The sequence below is a fragment of the Xiphophorus maculatus genome, chromosome 23 (assembly GCF_002775205.1).
Source record: "Xiphophorus maculatus strain JP 163 A chromosome 23, X_maculatus-5.0-male, whole genome shotgun sequence".
NCBI lineage: Eukaryota > Metazoa > Chordata > Actinopteri > Cyprinodontiformes > Poeciliidae > Xiphophorus > Xiphophorus maculatus.
Window position 1 is genome coordinate 25,808,071 of NC_036465.1, and position 16,993 is coordinate 25,825,063.

The 16,993-nt window shown below is 43.9% G+C and overlaps 2 protein-coding genes across 2 annotated transcripts; both read left to right on the forward strand.

Moving 5' to 3' along the window:
- Positions 1-1,564: 1,564 nt before the first annotated feature.
- On the forward strand, positions 1,565-5,376 carry cisd1 (CDGSH iron sulfur domain 1). Its single transcript, XM_005811112.3, has 3 exons — positions 1,565-1,755; positions 3,083-3,285; positions 4,657-5,376. Exons 1-3 carry the CDS (start codon positions 1,716-1,718, stop codon positions 4,744-4,746), a joined length of 333 nt encoding a protein of 110 aa, XP_005811169.1. The 5' UTR covers positions 1,565-1,715; the 3' UTR covers positions 4,747-5,376.
- Positions 5,377-8,056: 2,680 nt separating this feature from the next.
- On the forward strand, positions 8,057-11,062 carry LOC102233176 (CXXC-type zinc finger protein 5). The gene is made up of 2 exons (XM_005811113.2): positions 8,057-8,543; positions 9,504-11,062. Exon 2 carries the CDS (start codon positions 9,687-9,689, stop codon positions 10,575-10,577), a length of 891 nt encoding a protein of 296 aa, XP_005811170.1. The 5' UTR covers positions 8,057-8,543; positions 9,504-9,686; the 3' UTR covers positions 10,578-11,062.
- Positions 11,063-16,993: the final 5,931 nt, after the last annotated feature.

Sequence of the window (16,993 nt, forward strand, 5' to 3'; positions counted from 1 at the left end):
TTCGTCACGTTCGTGGTGAAGGTCTTTGGAATTTTCTTTTTTTCTTGAGTCGTCTGTTAGGAAACATCTGAGCGGAAACTCAAGCGACAATTTATCTTTTATTTTTTTTCAAGGGAATACAAAAAGCCGAGACACTCTGGTTTTAAGGTTTTTGTCTCGCATAAAGATGGAATGTTTTCATGGATGTAAACATTCCAACATTTGGACACCAAAAGAACCAATTAACCGGATTTATTAATGGTTTAAATACAATCTTAATGGATGGGATGGGCTTTTCTGTTGTTGTTTTTTCTCATTTTTCTTCTTTTTTTTTTTTTAATCGTGTTTGGATTTTCAGGCCTTACTTTTCTGACATTCAAAAACCAGAAATCTGAATTTCAGAAGCAAACTTTATTTTCAATGTATTTTGATATGTAGACATGAGCTTTTAGTTTTTCTTTTTGTGCAAAATTACACTTGCGTTTTTGTCCAGTCCAACTTTTACTTTTACTGGAGGAACACAAACAGGGAAAAATGAATGTATCGGCTTTTAGGGATTGATGAGAACCCCACAAATGGATCTTGTGGGAATTCATGTGGAATTAATTTTACATTATTTGTATGTCACTTATACTATCAAAGATCACATGTTCTTCTTTAAGAAATCTATTTACTCTTAATTTGCTTCGGCATCTAGCTGAACTGCTATATTGAGTCAAACTTGTAAAATAGCTTTTTGCTTCCTAGCATTATAAACAAACATTTATTTGCTTATTTTAATTCTATTTTACAAATGAAATAAATCCAGGTCGATATTTTGCAGTCAAACATTCTCCTCTTTGTAAAACCGCTACCTTATTTTTCCAGTATTAAATAAGTGGGGCTTATTTTTTACAAGAAAGCCATTTTGTCGCCCTCTGGTGGAACCTTGTAGTTATTTCAGTTCAAAATGCATCATTGATTCCAAAGGGAAATTAAATGCAAGTCATATTCAAAGAGTTGTAGCTGCTGATGGCTGCGGGCAGGACGGATTTCCTGTTGCGGTCTGTGCTACAGTGGGTCTGACGAAGCCTCCGACTGAAGACACTTTTGCCGTAAAGCAGTCTCATAAAGAGGATTCTGGCGGTTGTTTGTCATTCTGTTGATTTTTATGAAGAATCCGCCTTTGGGCCACCTTTAGAGCTTTATGAGCAGCACCAGCCTTCTTTACTTGGTTTATGATCATAAACGTCTATTAAAACATTTGTTATGTAGGTTGCTATACTAAGCACAAACGATTACTAAGCACAAACGATTATCTTTAATTATATAGCTTGCTTTTGGGTCTGGGAAGAGACACTGACTCGTTTAAAACGAGAGCTCTGAGCTTGTTAACATAAAAAGCGAAACGCCTTGGCTCGAGGAATCATTCCCCGTGTTTCACTTCAGCATTGTTTAACAGAGAATGATTTAAGAAAACAAACTTCGTCAATCGTGCTTTTTTTTGTGTGTTTAACTTCCGTCTTTAATCTATTAAAAAGTGAAGCCGGATGTACTTTCCCCATAAACATCTTGTTCCATGAGCTTGCTCCCGATTGGTCTATCCGATATGACGTAGCAGTAAAGGGGCCGGACAGAGTTCCGTGAAGCTAACCGGTTGACCTTGCTGCTTACCGTTGACCGAATACAACCCGCTGCGCCGAGAAAACGCGACAGGTCCAAGTTTACGTGATAGCTGGTTGATACCTCTGTGTCCGATGGCGGCGGTCCACAACTCCGGTTTCAGGTTAACCAAAGGTATAGTATGAAAGCTAGCTAATAGCACGCTAGCTTTACCTGAGTTATTTAATTAGCGCTGAATCCAAGGCGGCGCGTGTCTGTCTGCCACCTATTAGGCAGCTTTACTACCGACTGCAGAGCAATTACGCAGCCTAAGCGACCTACTAAACTGTTTTAACCTGTGAAACGTAAGAAAGTGGGACATATTTCCTCTGTTTCGCCTCTTGCTTCGCATGGTAACCCGGGTGATATTTATCTAACCTACTGGTCAGCCATCTGAGCTCCAGTTTGCATCTTCAATCGGTCAAACAGGTAATCTAGACCCAGCAGCCATGACTGCTGATCCTGCAGACGGGAAACTTAAAAAAAAAAACAAAAAAAAAACAACAACACCTCTGTTTCTGTTGTCTTACCGCCTCTGTATCATGGGACCGACTAGATCAGGATAAATCTTGTATAACAGGCAGTTTCACATTGCACTTCCATTGGTCGGTGTTCAGGTTTTTATGTTGACATTCTGGAGAAAGTTTGTAGTATTTTCCAGATCCAGCATATTTTTGAGTGTAGACCTACGTATGGAGACTGACGACAGATTGTTGTAAACATCTGCATTTCAAGGCTACAATTTATAATTGTCCATCAGGGCCGTATGAAGAAGAATAAGGGCCCCTGGGCTGGAGCCAGTTTTAGTGCTGTATCCTAAAGAGACGTTTTACTCATGCAAGTCACAGTACGTTGATAGGTAGGCCTACAAATTAGAAGGTATGAATTGATGGATGGATGATTTAAAACATCTGGCAGATGTCTCCATGTTGGTCCCAAAACGATGCGCTACGTGTTATTAATGCAGAATTTGTCAAATATTTAAGTTTTGTTGAAATTAATAAAAATCCAGCAGTACTTTAAAAAAAACACAACGTGTGAGAAATGAACCCGAGAGTTTAATAACATTTAATAACATGTTATTGCCGCCCGCAAAACCTGGAACCCTGGGCTAGTGCCCTTGAGAGCCTTTTCTAATGTCTGTCCTTGTCTCCCGTTTATTTTTCTATCCACCACCTTTCTCTTAATTTCGGCAGGCTTTTGCATATGTACTTCTAAAATTGCGTGAGTGGCATCTTGTAAACTCTAACGTTAAAAATGTGCAAGAATCCTGGTTTACACACACAACGTAGAATCCAATTGATCTGTTGAGCGGCCAGCCGGATGCACAGCAAATGCAGATCGAAAATGTCAGACTTACTCATCCGCAACCAAACCTGCAAGAGTGAACCACCAATAAGATTGTTCCTTCTCTTTTTTTTTTTTTTGTTTTGTTTTTTGTTCAACGTTTTCCTCTCTCCAGAACATTTCTTGGTTGCCGTGCCAGTGGCCGTCATCTCGGCAGCTGCGGGCTTCCTGGTCAGCCGCTACCTGAGCAGCCGCTGCTGCAAGAAGCATCACGTGAACACTTGCTTCAGCAAAGACAGCCCCAAGGTGGTGCACAGCTTCGACATGGAGGACATTGGCGCCAAGGCCGTCTACTGCCGCTGCTGGAAGTCTAAAAAGGTCAGACGCACACCGAAAAACTGCAATATGTGATTTGAGATCCAGCACAGAGGAATTTTCTACTGCAAGTCTGAACACTTTTTGTTGTTGTTCTTTAGACTTGATTTCGTTGTGATATTGTTTGTGGATGAGTTTTCCCCTGCAGTTTTGTACAGGGCTTTAATGAACAGTATTCAAAATATTATTTCTAGAATTAGTGGTCTATAATTAATGGAAGTATCGTGTGTCAGAGCGCTGTTGCTTTAAACCGGAACCAGTGAGCAGCTTTAGTTTTAGTTTAGATAGAATTGCCTAAATTATTTCTGTTTGCTGAATCCCAGAAAACTTAGCAAGGAAATATATCTGATTTTTAGGTCAATTTTGTAACTTTTGCACAAAACTTTTGTATAAACATAACATTTTGTTAATTTAGTTGACCTTGCCCCTGCTATAGAAAGTAGGATACTATCATAATATGCTGTTAATAACAATTATATCATAAAATAATGAATTGAAGCTGTTTTGAAACAAATTGTGGTGCTGAAAAAGTTTGATTGGTTCAGATTTTTTTGTGGGAAATGTTCGAGATGCACCGATCCACTTTTCCCACTTCCACTTCCGATACGGATCGCTGAGGTTTAGTATCGGCATGTACAGGAAAAACAACGCTGAATGAACCTAAAACCCTTTTTTTTTTTTTCTTTTTTTTTTACAATTTAGATATAAATGTGCTGAATTACAAATGTATTTGATAAATCTGCACTAAAACACACCGACGGCTTCTCAAGATTGGTCAGACAGGTAAAAACAACTTCAGTCTGTTCGGTCAGCGAAATTAGGAGAATAATGGCCAATGGAAAATAAATTAAGAAACTGACTAAAACAACAGGTTTTGGTCAATTTTGGTCAACATGTAAAAAGTAAATTCCAACAAACCTTAACAAAGTGCAATTAGGGATTATAAATGTAAAGTAAAATGAATAATAAGGCATAGAAATATACTGAATAGACTTGCCCTTATGGATCTGGTCAATTGTGACCGATACGCGATTTTAGAAAAAAAGTTTTCTATATATTGACCGATACAGATATTAATATCGGATCGGTGCGTCTATAGGAAAAGCGTATAAAAGCTCAATAAGTGTTGCAAGGCATTCAGACGTCTCAGTGGGAAGTGGTTTCTTTCAAAGTAGCTACTTCTTCTCCACTGGAAATAGTTGAGATACTCTTCTTCTCTCAATAACAACATCCACACTAAAAGATTGTTGTCCTCAGCAGGACCGGTGTGACGCGTCCACCGACCTGCTGTGTGTTTGTATCGCACCGACCCAACGATGAACGCAACGTTGGGTCGGTAGTTAAAGTGTGACTGTATTTCCATGTCTCCTGCAGTTCCCGTACTGCGACGGCGCCCACAACAGTCACAACGAGGAAACCGGAGATAACGTCGGGCCGCTCATCGTCAAAAGGAAAGACGCCTAGCGCGCCGCCAGAGACGAACCCGTCCCATCGTTCGTCAGTACCGCTGTGTTCTCCCTGCGGACGAATCCAGAACATGCCAGAACACACTGCAGATGTTTTTTTTTTTGTATTTTTTATTTTTATTTTCCATAATTCCCAAAATTGCCGCACCGATCAACATGTTTGAAACGGGATCCAGGTCAAGGGACTGCGACAGTCATTGCGGTTAGCGTCGGGGCGTCGGTTCCCGGGGTTGTCGGCCATGACCGGAGCAGGCGGTCCAAACATGAAATCGTCACCACGCTTCTTCATCGGCACGGCGTTCATGTCGAACCCAGCACAGGCCTTATTTTATCTTTTGTTTGACGAACACGGCAACCCATATGAATGTGACATGAAATGTTCAAGTTTGTTTTGCTGCTTCACAGCGCGTGTCTTAAGCGGGGGGGGGGGAGGAAAAAATGTTTAATGTTGAAACACTATCTGCTGTCTGTGTGCGGCTTCCTGATCAAACTGCGTCTGAAGGTTAAAACCTTTTAACGGATCTATTTGTGCTTCTTCATCAGATTGATTTTTTGTTTGTTTACTGGCTGCAGCGTGGTTGAGTCAGCGTGCTGTTATATTGTTAATAAAACATGTTGAGTGATCTAATTTGTTGGCACAACTTTTTTTCTGTTTTTTTTTTTTTTGGGGGGGGGGCCAAACTCCACCTCAGTTTTAACCAGGAGCGCCGTGTTTATGGATTAACATTGTGTGGGGATAATAAGTCAACAGCTCAATGTGACGACTGCAGTGTGTGTGTGTGTGTGTGTGTGTGGCCTTGGCCGAAGGGGGCTGCTGCTGCTGCTGCTGCTATGCTGCAGTGTCCACCAGCACCAGTGGCCATTTTAAGACGGGTGGCTGTATTTGTGTTGACCACTAGAAGACGCTGTGTTTACACGGATGGTCCAGGCCAGACGGTGTAGTAACCGTGGGCCCCTGCCTCCATAGTGACACGCACGCTCGCTCACACACGGATGCACACGCACGAGGTGTCTGGCTGCGTGCCAGATGCACGGAGGACTCTCAGAAGAGGTGGAGTGGACTCCGGCGCTCCTGCGTGGAGGAGTCGCCTCCTGTATCAGGCGGCGCTGTTTGGACGGGAGGCGAGTTAAAAGGTAAAAAACCAATGGCGGCAGATGAAAGATGTTGCTATTTATCAGTAGTTATAATGTAAACTTTAACGCACTTTAACTATTTTTCCATCTCTCTTTTTTTTTTTTTTTTTTTTTTTTGGTAAAATGTCACTGAATTTATAAATGAATTAAATGAGCGTGTGTGTGCTACAGTGTTATTAGGAATGATGCATATCATTACCTCATTGCTTTAATTAAAACAGTCAGCCAATCTGCTCGTAGCTTAGAAACTGCATATTTTTAAACAGCATGACCTTAATGAGAGTTATGGAAGGCGCTTCTTTAAGTTCAATACACAGCAGCTGACTATTAATTTTTTTAAAAAGTGAATTAAAGTGGCAGCATAGTGCCGTTTAATAATCAAATTAAGTAACTATTATATTTTAAAAAATGATGTACATATCAAACGACTTAATTTGATGCCCTGAAATTGGGCCTTTGTCTCTTTAAGAAGCTCCTGCTCTTTCAGACACTCTGCCTTCAGCGTGTCACCCTTAATTGTTTCTCAATTACGTGTTTGCAAATATTCTTTCGTGTGTTGGACTGAGAAATAGTTCATATGATAACCTCTGTTCCACCAAGTGCTTGCTAGTCGCTGCTGCCGCTAGTCTGGAGGGACTAGCGGCAGGAGTGGCGAAGGAGTGTTCGGTCGTAGCAACACTGCAGGTATAATTTTGATGAGGGGATAGCATCATAGCAGGATTCAAAGCTCAGAAAAGTCAAAGTTACATAATACAGCTCCTTGAAATTACCCACATTCTGATGGAGTCCAATCGTCTGATTAGTGTGTGTTAGCCCGTTGCTGCGTGCTGCTCCGTTAGCTTTCGCATCTTTACTGTCTGTTACATGGTTTTCACATAGCCAAATTGATCTTTTCTGTAATTACAAAGAAGGGGAAACCTCACAGAAGCCTCGTTTCAGTCAAAAACAACTGAGTTTTTGTTGCTCTAATTACATAATTTACATCCTGGGATTATGGAAATGGGATTACCTGCTTTAATGTACTTGAACATATTAATAATTTGTTGTTGTTTAACTTAAAAGAAATGCTGCATATTTTTAGGCTACAAACTAAATACAACTCTCCACTTATTGTGTCATCTTAAAGGAGTTATTCTGATGACATTTGGGAAATAAAATAAAATAAAATCTACTTAAATGAGAGTTCTAGTGCTGTTGGGCTCCCCCTGTTGGCCTGGAGGCCTGATTAGCTTGCCTTTACCTTGGGGCCGCTCTTCATACGGCTCTCAGGAGAAACTGCGCATATCATTGGGTTTAAGCCACGCATGGCAGCAGTGTAAATGTTTTTTCTGTTTATGTGAAGACTAAAACATTTATTAGGAATAAATGTAGGTTAATGCAATTTGCACTGATTTGAAACAATGCTGTTACCTATGTGCAATGTTGTAGATGTAATTAGAGAGTAATAAATATGAACAAAAGAGTCGTCATTAAAAACCCAGTTCCCTTCATACGTAAAAATAGATAATTTTTACTTCTACAGTTAAAGATGAATCAATATAATACAGCAATGATCACCCAGAGTAACATTTAAAAACGGACCAAAAATGTCCATTTTGTATGAATAATACACTTTAGTCATAGATTTTAAAGCCTGATCGGTTTGTGAGGATTCTGGCGCTCCTGGGTGCCTCCTGCTGGTTTGGAGGTCCTAAGCAGCCGTTTAGTTCGCTTATGCCTTAGGCTGGCTCCATTTGCAAGTGAACAAATAACACTAGACTCCTGTTATTAATAAAGCTAGAGACGGCCAGAATTTGAATAGGAAGACTATAAATGTTAAATCAGCCTGATGATCATCAGAAAAATAATTAGAACCTATAATATTCATAACGGTAATAAATACAAAATATTAAAGAAATGTTTTTAGTTAACTCGGTGTGTTGCATATGTAAATATAAATATTGGCTTTGCTATTAATGATCAATTTCACACATTAAATGGTATCGCTAAAAAAAATGTGTAGCTAGATAACAGCGCCCCCTGCTGGTGTGGAGGCCCTAAGCAGTTGCTCCGTTTACCTTTGCCTTAGTTCTGCTTGGATGAAGCTACACCCTGCAACGGTGGAGTGCCATCTCAATAACTAAAATTGAATTTACTTATTTATTTAATTTGACATTAATCAAAACTTTATATTGGGTTTTTATTCGTACGGAGAGAGAAACCATGTGAAAATCCATTGAATAGTGACAATAATAAGTGTTGTATTCTATTAATGACAAAATGACCATTTAAACACAAAATAATAATAGCAGTAACAACAACATTGGGCACAGTAGCCGGTGTTTAATTATGTCTCTGGAAGAACGGTGTTAAAAAGTGATCCTGAGCTGCGTGGAGCCGATGGGTGTATTTGGGTTTTAATCGTCGTCGTCAGCTGGACTGCTCCTGAGGACATCACGGGGTCGCTCTGACCACACGAGCCTCGGTCGGCTGCAGAGTCCACTTCGCATTTTGAGCGACGCCCCCAAATTCCGTGCAGAGTGTTTGCAGACCCTCCGGGACGGAGAGGTGGAGGAGGAATCGGCAGCTCCGCCGTCCAACATACGCTGTGCGATCGGCTCGACATTAGTTCATGACTTCGTCACACATTTGACAGGAGAGGCCGGGGACCGCGTTGGGAAGGTAAAGTGACGCGTTTTTTTTTCCCCTCATCGCACTTCCTGTTGATTTGGCCGTTTTTTTTTTTTTTGTTTTTTTTTTTTTTTTTTGTCGCCCGATTTCCTCTCCCTTCCTGCGCGCAGCGCCGTGTCGCAGCGGCCACTCGGACTGTGGTCAGCTCGCCGTGGCGTCGGTCCTCTTAGGTAACCTCATTCAAGCTAAAGTGATCGATTACGTCTCCCGATCGACCCCGTCGAAAGGGCACGAACTCATACTTTGTAATAACATACACGATCCGCGTTTAGTCGGCGGTGTTGTGGGCTTTTTTTTTTCTCCCCCCTCCACCCCCACCCCACACACACACACACACACACACACAAACGTGGACACGGAATATAGCCTGGTCTTTTTTTATCCACAGCACCCGCATCGTTGCGCACCTCGCTCCTCGTCGTCGATACCAGACAAAAGACAGCCTGTTTTTTCTTTACGGTCCCTTATTTGGTGCTTCTCGGCTCCGCTTAAGCCCTGGCTGGCACACATAACAGCAGTCGTCAAAATGTATTTGAAAAGCGCGCTCCACATTTGACCTGCGCATATGCGCATATCTTTGCATATTGTTGTCGCTCTGTTATTGATTGCATTGATATACCGTGAAATTCTTAAAGGGATACTGCCTCCTGTATGCGGAAATCCGTTGCAAGGCATGCACTGTCTCTGTCTCCCTCTCTCTTTCCCTCTCGCACATACACTCACACGGATCCCTGCTTCTGGTTTTGTAGCAGTTTTACTTCCACGGCTTTATGCATAATGTCTCGTGCTTTAACTCTTGCTGTCTGCCCGATAATTCCCCGACACGGTTGAGTCGCTCTGCTAGGGGGGGAAAATACAGATCCCGTCTTCCCTGTTTACTCTCTTTCTGTATCTGTCTCCCCAGCATTTCTATTCTTAACCTTCCTGTCTTCATCCCCTATTCATTTCCAGCTCTCCAGGACTCTGAAGCCGCTGCAGAGAATGGGAATAGGGACACAGGCCAAGGCTTGCCATTTTGGCTGAAGTAACAGCAGGACAGTTGTCAGCTCCGCGTCAGCTTCAGTCCCCTTCTCCCACGCACACAAAAACACAAGGGCAAACCGCCCCCCTCCCCACACACACCCAGCCACTGCCATGTCCACTGCCGTAGACATCGCTGGCCCTTCCTCCCCGGATCAGGCCCACAGCAGTGCTAAAATCCCCAATGAGCCCCTGAGACCGAGCCTTAAGCGCTCCAGCCACCCCTACAGCCTCTCCCATTACATCTCTACCCCTTCCCCTGCTGTGGACGTCAAAGGCCTGATCCAGCCGTCCCCGGCACAGGAGCAGCGTCCCGCCCAGCCCAGTAAGCCCCGCCGGGCCCCCTCCTGGCCCGACATGTGGGAGTCGCCCAGCGGGCTCCACCTGGCCCATGCCGCAGAGCTGCTGATGCGTGCCGGACTGCTGGCTCTCACCCCCGCCACCACGGAGCAGGCCAGCCTGGGCGCGCAGAGCAGCCAGCCACCTAAGAAAGAGGCTGCGGAGGCTAAGGGCGGAAAAGGAGATGGCGAGGGAGGCGGGTCTGGGCCAGAGGAGGACGAAGAGGACTCCTCTGGATGCAGCACTGACTTCCAACCCTTCCTCGGCGCCTGGTTCCCCTTCAGCCCGGCTCTGTTCCCTCTGGCGGGCTTTCAGATGGGGGGAGGCCACTGGAGGAGCACGGCCGTGGGAGCGGAGGGCATAGAAGGTCTGGTAGCTGAGGGCTACTCCCCCAGCTCGCTGGGCGGGGGCGGCGCGGGGCGAAGGAAGAGGAAGAGGTGCGGGGAGTGCGTGCCCTGCCGACGTCAGACGAACTGCGAACAGTGCAGCAGCTGCCGCAACCGCAAGAGGGGACACCAGATCTGTAAATACAGGAAGTGCGAGGAGCTGAAGAGGAAGCCCGGGGGTCCTGGGTTCGACAGCAGGGTGTCCGGGTTTGATTTAAGGGGCTCCGATTTTACTTTGGGTCTGGCGCAGGAGCGAAGCAACGGGACCCTGGACGGATAGTAGCTCCTGCGTTGGCAGAGGCTGGTCGGATGATTGTTGGGAGCTGTAGTTTACGGGACACCACAATAACATGCTCGGACTGCGGTACAAAGCTCCGTTTAAGAATGTCCACACCTGTTTCCATCCTTTCTTTTGACAATCAGTGAATATGGGAGAGGAGGAAATAGAAAAGAAGGATACCAATGTGCGTCAATATTTAGATGACAACAAAAATGCCTGTACATAAGACTGTAAATATCTGGAAAACATTATGTCCTTTTTTTACATTGCTTTCCAGTTTGGATGTACCGTGCTTCAGCATAAAGACGGAGCCAAAATGGGTTTTTTTGTTGTTGTTTCTATGGAGGAGTTTCTTGCTTCTGTTGTTCTGACGTCACTGCATCAGTAAGAAATGAATGAGTTCAGCCTTGGCTAAGTTATTTCCTGTGCTACTTGTACTGTATAGCTCTGTTTGCCCTTTTGAAATAAAAGAAGTTTGCCATGTGCTACTTGTGTATGAGGTTTGTGCCGCTCCTGTATGCCTGGGTTCATTTCTAATTGACTGTTTGGAGCCATGTTTGAGTTTGCTCTTGCACATGGGCTCTACCGTGTCGGTGCAGTTGTTTACCTCTTGAAGACCTCTTCTGGTGTCATTGCTGAACCTTTGAAGGTTTATTGGGACCAAAGGTCAGTCCAAGTGCAACAGACAATAGTTTTGGGGTTCGGGTTAGGGCTCAAATGTGTTCCAAGATTGGGGTTTATGGCTGTGATTGGTTAGGGTCTGGCACAAATGGGAGTTACTGACGCAAATGGAAGTCAATACAATTTCCTGATATGTTTAGAAATACAAACTAGTGCAAGTGTATACGGGTATGTTACCTTGTTTGAACCTTTTCTGGCATGGTCACCGGCTGTTTCAAGACCCTATGAGGACCGAAGCCTGGTCTAAATTGGGTGAAGCATCTCTTTTACGGTTAGGCGTTGTTAGGGCAAAGGTCATGTCTAGGGGTTGGATTTGGCACAAATAAGGTTACTGAATTAATTGGAAGTTAATACAATTTCCGTATATGGTTAGAAATACAAACTAGCGCAAGTGTATTCAGGTATGTTATTTTGTTTGAGCCTTTTCTTGTACAGCTACCTGTCTGCTTAAGACAATGTGGACCAAGGCCTGGTGTTAGTGGGGTGAAGTGTCTCTTTTTGGGTTAGGGTTAGGCCTCGGGGTTGTGCTAGGGTTGGGCACAAATGGGGTTTCCGGAACGAACTGAAGTCAACACAATGTTCTAATAAGACTAGGAACACAAACTTGTGTGTATGTGTGTGTTTGAGGTGGTGTGGATTATGAGTCACCTAATGGTGTGGCTGAGAGCCTTATCGCAACCCCACAGACGCACACACACACACACACACACACCTACACGCCGCTTTGGCACGTCCGCACGCTTGGGGTAAACCTGACATGCACACACAATCACAACACCACCTTATTTCTCCCTCTCTACGTTCTTCTACGCATCACATCCAAACGCACAGATTTTTAAAAGCAAAAAAAAAGCAAAAAAAAAAACAACCACAGCCAGCTGGACTGAGGCTACAGGGAGGCGCTTTTCTTCTTCTTCTTCTTCTTCTTCTTCTTCTTCTTCTTCTTCTTCTTCTTCTTCTTTTTCTCTCTCCCCCCCTCCCCCCCCCCTCTCTCTCCCCTTCTCTCCTCGCTGCCGTAACGATGGCTGATGTGATAAGACCTTCTTCCTCGGCGCCACACTCCAGGGGACCGCAGGGAAGACGTAACCATGGCAACGGCCGGCCCGAGGTGTCACGCTATAATTGGGCCACGGCTGCACTTCCTGTGAGCCTTCAGTCAGGGGATCGCAGAGGGACCGCGCGCGCGTATCAATGTGTGCGAGCGTGCAGCTGTGTGTGTGTGTGTGTGCGTGTGTGTGTGCGCGTGTTTTGTCAGGCACACACAGAGAGAGAGAGAGAGAGAGAGAGAGAGAAAGCACTGCACGCCAGCCAACGCAGGACACTGCCAACTCATGGAGAAAAAGCAGCGAGCTCCAACATCACGCTATTACAACGCTCCCACTGAATGAGAAACACAGTCTTTTAGTTTGAGCCCACAGTGTAGTGTTTCTTCATCTCCCAGACAAAAGGGGAATTTCAAATTCTTGGATCTGCAGCCCCCCCACCACCACCACACACACACACACACACACACACACCTCCCCTTCTCTCTTCAGTGCCTTTTCTAGTGATTTGAAGCTTAATCCCCCCCCCCCCAACCTACCGCCACCCTCCCTGGTCTTGACACACACATGCGCACACACACTCGCACAGACACACACACACCGGAAATCTGTGTCACCCGCTGCCCAGCAGGTCCAGTGACTCCCTGAACGCCTGCAGTCTGGCTCCACTGGCCTGCAAGATGGCAGGAGAGGAGGAGGAGGAGGAGGAGGAGGAGGAGGAAGAGGAGAGGAGAGGGCAGGATAGAGGAGAGGAGGAAGGGGGAGGGTTCAGAGAGAGAGAGAGTTAGTGGGGGAGAGGAGGGGGGTGGAAAGCGGATCTGGGATGGGGGGCGGGAGGAGGGGGGAAGGGGGTATGGTGAAGGGCAGATAGAGCGGAGGGGTGGTAGGTTGGTTGGTGTGGGGGGTGGAGGGGGTTGTAGGGGTCAGGGTAAGAGAGTGGCTGAAACATGGGGGAGAAAAAAAAGATGAAAAGCAGGCCACAGGGGGAGAGAGAGAGCGAGAGAGAGAGAGGGGACACGCGGGGAGGAGGACGGGGAGATGGACAGCAGGGGATGAAGATAACGCGGGCCCAAACAAAGAGACGGGGGGGTGGGGGGGAGAGATGAGCTCGAGATCCGGGCCGGAACGCGGAGATGCCGGGGTAACGATAGACGCAGCGTCCGGAGCTCCGGTGTGCGCCGTCACAAAAACCCCCGTGGAGCTTACATATGTTAGCAGCACTCTGGAGGGGGAAAAACTCTCCTCTCTCTCTCTCTCTCTCCTCTCTCTCTCTCTCTCTCTCTCTCTCTCACACACACTGCAGTGGAGCAACCTGCCAGCCCCAAGGCAACCTGCACTGCTGCTGGGCGGACCCTCACTCAGGAGCCAGTCCTTTGAAATGTTGGCCACAGCAGTTCGCTAAGACACTGTGTCTCATTGTGAATGCGTGTGTGTGTGTGTGTGTGTGTTTTCTCCTCCTCTGGTTGTATTCTCACTGTAGCAGCCTCTCGGCACCCGGCCTCTTCCTTCCATGTGTGTTGTTGTTGTTGTTTTGTTTTTTTTCCGGTTTTATTCTTCGAGCTAACTCCCAAACACACACACACAATGGCCTTCTTACATCTACGGAAAGAAAAAAAAAAAAAACAACCTCTTGCTCATCTGCCCCTCAGGTGATATTTTGGTGACACAGAGGCCAAAGGGGTCTCTTGACCTTTGACACTTAAATCTGTTAAAGGTGGATACAGAATAAGCTGAACTCTCGAACAACACTAGGTCTGTCTCGTTTGGCTGCTTCCCGAAGCAGAAAAAAAAAGTGAGATAAACGTAAAAAAGAAAAAGAGAGAGAGACGCATTTATTCTTGGTGATGATGGATACGCAGAAATCTGTTAATCTTTAGCCCGCTGCTCTTTTTTTTTTTTTTTTTTAAAGGCACGACGGTTCCAGGAAGTTAAAGCAAAGCGATAACACCTGCTGGCTGCAGGGATGTTTCATCATGGCTTGTCTGGAAGCCACCTCATGATGTCCAACTGACGTTTTCCCCTCCGTTACTAAGCAGGAACAGTCTTTCACTACGCACTTCAACAACGGTTTAAATGTAATAGAACCCGGCGAGGTGTTTAAACATTACATTTTAATAAATTAATCTGCAACAGGTTCATCTTTACCAATGACCTTCGACTGTTGATCTAAATCAGCTGAGAAATGTCACGTTGTTAGCATTAAATTACATTGAGAATATGTAATATGTGGAAGAAAATATTAAAACAAATTGTGGATAAAAAAACCAAAACGTTAATACTTAATTACTCATCTAATGAAACCCGTAAGTCAGAATGCAAACATAATGTCAGCTAGCAAGTGTCTGTCAACTCTCGGAAGCTAGCACAGAGCTAGCATGCTAACAGTTGCGTAGCTGGTGTCGCAAACAATTTCAAGCTGTGACGTAAGACATGAGATGTGACACGTTGTTGGCCAGCAGCAAAAGAAAAGTTAAGGAGAATCTAAATATGTGAAAATAATATAAATCATGTATTTTTTTTAAATTCTCAATTCAGTTTACAAAATAATACTTTCCAGTTTCACAGTTTAATTATGAAGCAAAATTAAATAATAATAATAACAAAAATTTTTGGGAAAACTCAATTATTTAAGACAAAACTGAACTCATTAACAGGACGCTAACTTGCTGCATTCAGCAGGTTAGCTGCCAAGTCATGCTTGCTAGCCGTGTTACCATGCTAGTGGCTGCTAATTAGCACAACAGACAAACTTATCATGGGACTCGAGCTTAAAGCTAACTTCAGCAGTGTCATTCATTCGCACCAGTTGAATGTAATCTACAAAAAAATCATACATTTTCCATTTATGAAAAGTAATTAGATTTTTTATCTCTTTTTAAGATGTTTATTGGAGGGCCTACATGCCACAATTGCCAAAAGTCTACTATGAATTCTTACAAGATTAATTTAGGTGAAGTTGTTTAATGGTGGAGCTTATTTTTGACTAAATACAATTAAAAATCTGGGATTGACAGCAAGTCAAAACATTTGCCAGAATAGACAGATTTCTACCTTGTTCAGTTAACAAGTCCAAAGTCCAGTTAATTAATAAAATGTACTAGTTTTGCCTGAAATAATGAGCTCCTAACTGTAGCATACTGTCTGCATTAACAGCTTGCAATCCTAATAACATGGTTTCAATGACTGACGGAGTTCAGCAGCAACAGTATGACGACAAGGACAAATTTGCACTATTTTCCTTGACTGAGTTTTGTTTCTTACCATCTCTTTTAAGTCACTTAAGATGTTAAACGACATTTGAATAAATTATTCTGCAACCTGGGACCATTCAGTCACCTAATGGCTGATTACTAGTGATTTAATCTCCCTTTGTTGGCATGCTTTTCAAAGCTGCTGCCAGTTTCTGCTCTGCCGACTCTCTCTCTGTCTGTTTAACCCTCATTCGGTTCCCACAACAACTGTCACAGCCGAGACACTCTCAAGGCCAATTACCGTGACTGGCTATATCATATTTGAATGAGGCAATTTCAGTTCGAATCTTTCACTCAGCCGTTTATGGAATTTGCTCTTTAAAAAGCTGCATAAATGCCTTTATTAATCACTTATTGAAGAAGAGGAATATGCCAGGCTAAGTGAGGGAGTTTCCCTAAATGTGACTTAAAAAGTAGTTTTGCTAATCCTACGTTGTTATGTTGTGTTGTGAAGTATCCCTCACTCTTACGTGATAAAGATTTTTGTTAGACTAACACAAAGCAGTGCATAATTGTCAAGTGAATGTAAAATAAAACTTTTCTTTTTTTTTCCAAAAGAAAAATCTCAAAAGTGTGGTGTGCATTTGCATTCAGCCTTCTTTGTCCCAATGGTGAAAATGACAGAATCTTCCATTTATTTACCATTGAACATTCGAAACAAGACAGCGCACGTGTCCCTGAATACGTCATTCACCTGGTGAAACACGGTAGTGGCAGCATCATGCTGTGCTGATGCTCTTCTTCAGCAAGGATAGGGATGCTGGAGGCAATCAATGTAGCTAAGGTAACCCAAGAGGAAAGCCTTTTAGGAACTGCAAAAGAGTTGGGACAGGAGAGTAGGTTTGTCTTTTAGCATGCTAACTACTCTTAGCGTAGAGCTAAAGCCACAATAGGACACTTTAGATCTAAAATCAATTAAAAAAGAGATGTGATCCTAGATGTGCGAAGCTAATAACAACAATCCTCCACAGACTTGAATCAGTAGTCAGATTTTTATTTGTAAAACTAAAATGTCAGAAAGCCTGTGTCATTTTCCTTTCACTTTGTGTTTAAACCAAATCTGAGTGTAAAACAGTGACGTTTGTGGTTGTAATGTGACAGAATGTTTTTAAAAAAAATACATTTTTCACAGTATTATAACGTAATTGATAAACTTGTTCAAATCATTAAATACTTTGTAATGACCACTCTTCTCTCCGATGTCATTTGTAGTTTCCCGAGGAGTCGCCAACACGACCTCAGCTAGCTACCTGCTAGCCCCCGCTAGCATCCATGGACCCAAACCATCTACAGTGGGCCGACTGCATTACAAGAAGTCAATAACGGGCACTTTCTAAGAGAACAAAGATGAAGCGACTCCTACAATGCTTTGCTGGGAAACCCAACACTGTCCTACTATATATAGCGGGGCTTTTCACACTGTGTGCATGACTGCTTGTGT

What these genes read in the sequence shown, in the direction of transcription:
- cisd1 (XM_005811112.3), top strand. Translation starts at nt 1,716, where the DNA reads ATGGCGGCGGTCCACAACTCCGGTTTCAGGTTAACCAAAG. An exon ending in CGGTTTCAGGTTAACCAAAG is followed by an intron (nt 1,756 to 3,082) that starts GTATAGTATGAA and finishes TCCTCTCTCCAG; the next exon opens with AACATTTCTTGGTTGCCGTG. An exon ending in GCTGCTGGAAGTCTAAAAAG is followed by an intron (nt 3,286 to 4,656) that starts GTCAGACGCACA and finishes TGTCTCCTGCAG; the next exon opens with TTCCCGTACTGCGACGGCGC.
- LOC102233176 (XM_005811113.2), top strand. Translation starts at nt 9,687, where the DNA reads ATGTCCACTGCCGTAGACATCGCTGGCCCTTCCTCCCCGGATCAGGCC.